This window comes from Echinops telfairi, unplaced genomic scaffold (assembly GCF_000313985.2).
Source record: "Echinops telfairi isolate 266 unplaced genomic scaffold, ASM31398v2 ScPeMD7_443;HRSCAF=831, whole genome shotgun sequence".
NCBI classification, from domain to species: Eukaryota; Metazoa; Chordata; class Mammalia; order Afrosoricida; family Tenrecidae; genus Echinops; species Echinops telfairi.
In genome coordinates, this window is record NW_022104341.1 from 57,717,790 (window position 1) to 57,723,918 (window position 6,129).

At 41.3% G+C, this 6,129-nt stretch overlaps 1 protein-coding gene across 1 annotated transcript in view; it reads right to left on the minus strand.

The window, feature by feature from the left end:
- IL23R (interleukin 23 receptor) overlaps positions 1 to 5,750 on the minus strand; it is an 82,176-nt gene extending 76,426 nt beyond the window's left edge. Inside the window, exons 1-2 of the mRNA XM_004699353.1 lie at positions 5,681 to 5,750; positions 2,560 to 2,856 (exon numbers count right to left, since the gene is read on the minus strand). Of these exons, the coding sequence (XP_004699410.1) occupies positions 2,560 to 2,856; positions 5,681 to 5,750 (367 nt within the window). The remainder of the gene's footprint in view (positions 1 to 2,559; positions 2,857 to 5,680) is intronic.
- Positions 5,751 to 6,129: the final 379 nt, after the last annotated feature.

Consider the following 6,129-nt stretch of genomic DNA (forward strand, 5'->3'; position numbering starts at 1 on the left):
TTGCAAGTCTGGCTAGACCAGAGATGTACACTGGTACAGATAGGAACTGGAAACACAGGGAATCCAGGGCGGATGATCCCTTCAGGACCAGTGGTATGAGTGACGATACTGGGAGGGTAGTGGGAGAGTGGGTTGGAAAGAGGGAATCGATTACAAGGATCTACATGTGACCTCCTCCCTGGGGGACGGACAACAGAAAAGTGGGTGAAGGAAGACGTGGGACAGGGCAAGATATGACAAAATAAAAATTTATAAATTATCAAGGGCTCATGAGGGAGGGCGCAGTGGGGAGAGAGGGGAAAAAATGAGGACCTGATGCTTGGGGCTTAAGTGGAGAGAAGATGTTTTGAGAATGATGAGGGCAATGAATGTACAAATGTGCTTTGCACAATTGATGTATGTATGATTGTGATAAGAGTTGTATGAGCCCCTAATAAAATGATTTTTTTTTAAAAAAGAGTTACAGTCTCAGAAATTCGAAAACCCAGAGTATCATTCTACTCTGTCTATAGGAGACCTATGAGACAGGAGAACGGGGCTGTCATAGATGTTAGAGTTAGATAGCAGAAAATACATGGCATTCAGAATTCCTAGTCATGATGTTCATGTTCTCACTGCCAATGAGTCAATTCTGACTCATAGCAACCTTATAAAACAGGGCAGAACTGTGGGGTTTTGTTCTCCCATACGGCAACTAGGTAGCATCACAGTGCATAGCCCACTAAGCCACTCGGGCTCAGGCTTCCAGCTCATTGTTGTTAGGTGCATCGAGAGGGCTCCAACTTATAGCAACCCTATGCCCTGTGCCATCCTCCCAATTACCCTTATGTTTGAGCCCATGTTGCAGCCACTGTGTCCATCCGTCTCATCAAGGGCCTTCCTCTTTTCACTGCCCCTCCGCTTTACCAAGCACGAGGTCCTTCCCCGGCACTCGTCTCTCCTGACAACATGTACAAAGTATGTGAGATGAAGTCTTGACATCATTGTCTCTAAAGAACGTCTGGTTATACTTCATCCAAGACAGATTTGTTGGTTCTCTTGGCAGTCCGTGGTACTTTCAATATTCTTAGCCAGCACCATAATTCAAACATGCCAATTCTTAGTCCTTAACTATTCCTTGTTTGTTATGAGCCACACCTAGTTTGTTAAGAATACTTCCGACTCATATTGCTGTTGTTGGTAGGTGCTATTCCACTCATGGCCACCCTGTAGACAATAGAACCCAAACCCTCCAGGTCCTCCCTCGTCCTTACAATCGTTCTTATATTTGAACCATCGATGCAGCAACTGTGTCAGTCCGTCTCATGGAGGGCTTTCCTCTTTGTTACTGCCCCACCACTTTACCAAGCATGATGTCCTTCTCCAGGGACTGGTCTTTCCCAGTAGCATGTCTGAAGGATGAAGTTTCTCCATCCCAGCCTCAGAGGAGCATTCTTACTTCTGTACATCGTCCAAGACAGGTCTGTTTATTCTTTTGGCAGTCTATAGCACTTTCACTCTTCTCCCAACAGCATAGTTCAAACCCATCAATTCTTCTGCTGTCTTCCTCATTCAATGTCTAACTTTCATGTGCATATGTGGTGGTGGAAAATACCATGGCGACGACTCATAGCAACCCTATAGAGCTGGTAATAGATCAGATGCATACTTTCCTTTTTGCAGCGTTCCCCTCACATTCTTAATTCCCATTCCTCACCAACTTGGTCCCTGAAGTCACTTGAGTTTGCAATTCCTATGTTAAACCCAGACAATCCCTGCTAGCTCCGTGGTTAAAGCACGGAGCTGCTAACTAAAAGACCCATGCTTCATACCTAGCTACAACTCCATGGGAAAAATATTTTGCAGTCGGCTTCCATAAAGGTTTCAAAACCAAACCAAACTCCCTGATGTCTATTTGATTTTGACCCTTCGAGACCCTGTCTATAGGATAGAGCAGAATTGCCCTTGTGGGTTTCTGAGACTTACCTTTTTCCCGGAGTGGAAAGCCTGCTCTTGTCTCTAGTGACTCTTTGCCAGAGCAAAAAGTCTTCGGCTTTTCTCCCACAGAGTAGTTGATGGTTTCCAACTGTTGACCTTGCGGTTAGCTGTGCAATGCATGACCCACTAGCCACCAGGGTTCCCGTAAAGATCGCAAGCTTGAAATCCCTGTGGGCAAGTTCTACTCCATCCTACAGGGTTGATAGGAGTCTGACTAGATGTCAGTGGTTTTTCAGGGACTTGGGGGACCTATGGTGTTTCTTATTAATCCATGTGAATGAGCAACATCAATGTGATCCTATTTTAGACAGGACTGATAATCCCTCAGGAGTCCTGGTGATGACGTGGGTTAGTGTTGGGTTGCTGAGCAGCCAGGGGTTTTACCCACTAGCCACTCAATGGGAGAACGATGGGGTTTTCTGGTCCCATAAAGATTCACAGTCTCTGAAACCCTACAGAGCAGTTCTGTTATGTGCAGATCTGTGAAATCTGCTAGATGGCAATGGGTTGGGGTTTAGGGTAATTACCAGTGACTTTTTAGACTACCATGCATTTGGATCTCCAGTGCACTCCCATACTTACAGCCAGAAGAAATGTCTTTTCCACATATCAGCGTCTCTCTAGCACGCCCCGGACATTCGGCAGTGCAGTACAGAGACGCGCGGGCTTCCAGGAAGTTCTCATACCAAAGGCGAGCTGTTGTTTTATTTATCCTCATCACTTGAGATCCTTGTCGCACGTCGTTTTTATAAAAATAAAAATTTCTTGGTTGGCAATTCTTAATTGCTGCTTGACAATATATCGAAATATTCATCCCCATCTTAAAAATTGTGGCTGGTTCTACCCAGATGTGGCCAGAGCAGCTTATCGTTGTCATTCCTGGAAATAAAATGAGAAAATTGGAAACCCTGTGCAAAATATTAGAACAATATTCTGAAAGACTATGCTGCTGCATTTGACAATTTTTAAATAAATTAAATGATTTTCGCTGAAAGAAACTCGGATTTCCCCCCGTCAGTTAGTTGAACCCTGTGTAACGTTATCAGGCTCCTCTTGATGTTCATTAGTGTAAACCCACGGTCAGAGTCAGCCTTTAAACTTCTCTAATTTGCTAAAGAGCAGAGCTTCCAACCGGTTCATTCCGGTTCTACCCTTTGCTGAGAATTTGCATTTCTATGCCAGATGATCCACTGAATCAGACTCTTGGGGGAAATGACCAGTGTGAAGCCTGCTAAAGAGCAACTATAAGTAGATTTCCTATTTTAAATCCTGTCCTCTGTTACACAACCAATCGTTGGTTCCCTTGTAGTTATATTGGCTGCTTTCCTTAGAACATTTTGAATAGAATGGATAAAGGCATACTCTTACCAACGGTTAAAAACCTATTGCTTGATAACCAATTAAAATGTAACATAGTTTAGTAATATGAGGACATGTTCAGAATACATTATTGAGTTTGTAAAAAGCAAATTACAAAACGTTATATATTTAACCCAGAGATAATGTTCAAAAGAAATAAATGGACGGATGAATTAAAGCAAAATACACTAAGGTAACAGCAATGATAATCTCTGTATTGGGTTAATTTTATCGTATTTTAATGACATATTTCTTTGGTTTAAATATTTTAAAACTTTAATAAATCACTAATCATTTATGGTTAGGATTCCAGTTTTTTTAAAAGACCTTGTCTTTAGAATACTAAGCTTAAAGAATTACCTTGTGTAATATAAATGTCATTAAATATTTCCATTTATATAGTAAACTATGCTTGTCAGTTATTTTAAAGTTAAGTAACATAAAATGCCCCAGTGCAGTGGTTAAGCATTCAGCTGCTCACTGGGAAGTCGGTGGTTTGAACTGACCAGCTGCTCTGTCAGCGACATGGCCTGACCACCTTTCCCTCCAGATCACAGCCTAGGAAACTCTGTGGGATATCTCCACTCTACCAGAAAGGGTTGCTAGAAATTGGAATCCATTCTTGGGCACACAATGACAACAACTGCTGAAGTCATAGTAAAACACCAACCCCATGGCCATCAATAGGAAACTGCTGCCAAAGATATAACGAACTTTTAAGAAACATCTGGCTACTATAAATAAGTCCAACAATAATTCAAATTCAGGTAAATTACATATTCAACACCTTAAGAAATAGATTCTACCATGGGACCACTGTGAGTCAGCTTTGATAATATGTGGAAAATGGTAAAGATGTCAGACCTAGATTTGGTGAAATACTGCCCTGGTTTTCAAAACTGAAAGCTAAAGGAGCCTCAGAAACTCTGTCTCACCAAGCTTCCCAATATTCAGGAAGGAATTAGTAAGGTGATGATTTTTCAGTATAGAGGGGGGAAAACATGAATCAGTTGGAGTCAATGTGGATTATATAAGCCATACCAAGACACATAAATATCCCATTTTATTTTAATAGGATTATTAAAAGTGCTAAGCATAATAGTTTTTATTGAAAGGAGGTGATATATTCAAACAGAAAACTAGAGGGACTGTAGTCTAGATAACTATCAAAAGCAGGCTGAACAATGATTCCTAAAGGATATCTGTTGAGGTCCCGAACATCTACCATAAAGACTTGTCTTGTTTGTCTCTGCCTCTCTATCCATCACTTGAATGCATTGAAGTGTTGTTATTAGTAGTTATAATTTGCAGATTTCAAGAATCCTGGAAAGGTTGCTGGTGTCTTGTTTCCCTTGACCCATCTTGAATCTCTGTTCTTCTGACTTGAGACCTATTCTAGACTATCCTGCTGAAGAGTCCCAGTTGTGACCAGTCTCCATCTCTGGCATAACACGGCCCCAACTCTCCTTAGTCCCTGTTCTGAGTTACTTAAATAACCTACAGAACTCTCCTAAGAATAGGGCCATACCTTGCTCTTGCCTGACTCCTAGTCATTGAATCTCTACTTCCTACACAAGATTTTATTTTTACAAAGGAGTTGGTGTCTACTCAACTCCAATTCATGTGTGCCAGAGTAGTATAGTACTATGTTCCGTATAGTTTTGACTGAGCTTTCCGAAGTAGAGCGACAGGCCAAACCTCCAACTTCCCACTTAGTAGGCAAGCATTTTGCCCATTCCCACCATTCAGGGACTTCTTCTAACCCCAAAGGAAATTCTCCAATACCAGCTGCTGCCCTGCCATAACTTCTGGCAATCTCCTTCCTGGCCTTGTCTGATATGCCTCAGCCTGTCTCTTGGGACTCAGTACTACCTCATGATGCCAAGTGTTGGTGTGAATTAAAATCATTCAGAGCACATAGCTGCATGGCATTAAGGCAGGCACATCACAACCATTAACAGAAGCCTTGTTGAACTAAATTCAATTTTTTGTTGGGTTATCTTATAACAGTTAAATCATTCAAAGGCAGAACATGCCACCACAAACTAGTGTTTTCCTTCATGGAAACCCTCATATAAGGGTTCAAGGACTGTCTATAAGAAATGATCTAGAAAGAAACCCTTCATATGGAGCAAGTCTGGGCCTATATTATCTCAGATCATTTTAATGTGCGTACAGTTTGTCCAATAGAAAAACTTTTATATTCTTCAGAGATTCTGTCATTTCAATGTGCATATTATTTCTCCAGTCGAATAACTTTTACATTCTTCAGAAATTCTATCATAATGTCTTGAAGACAATAGCGTTCAGAAAAAGGTAAAGATAGACATACAAAATACTATACCTCCATGGCACCAACTGAAGAGTAGGTTAAGAGCTATTACCACGTCCCATTGAATTATGACCTGATGCATTCCTGAAAGCAGGAAAAATACATTGATTTTTCTCACAGTAAAAAATCAAAATAGTAACAACGTAACATATTTACAAGAAATAATGAGATGATTACACGGTTTCTTACAGAACATTATTCTCTTCGATGAGAATCATTGCTTAGCAAGAAAGAAGAGAGGGGAGGGAAGAAGGAAGCAAGGAGAAGAAGACTGGCCAGAGGGAGAAAGAAGGAAAACGAATGTCACTGGCATATGAGGAAGCTCAAGGTCAATGAATTATTTAAATATGGCTCTTCTAGACAAAGTCTCCCTAACTCCCACCCAAAACCTCTTCTTGCACGGGTCTGGGTAAGAAGGTGGGGGGACTGAGAAGATTCACCGGTGAGTAACTATGACCAGG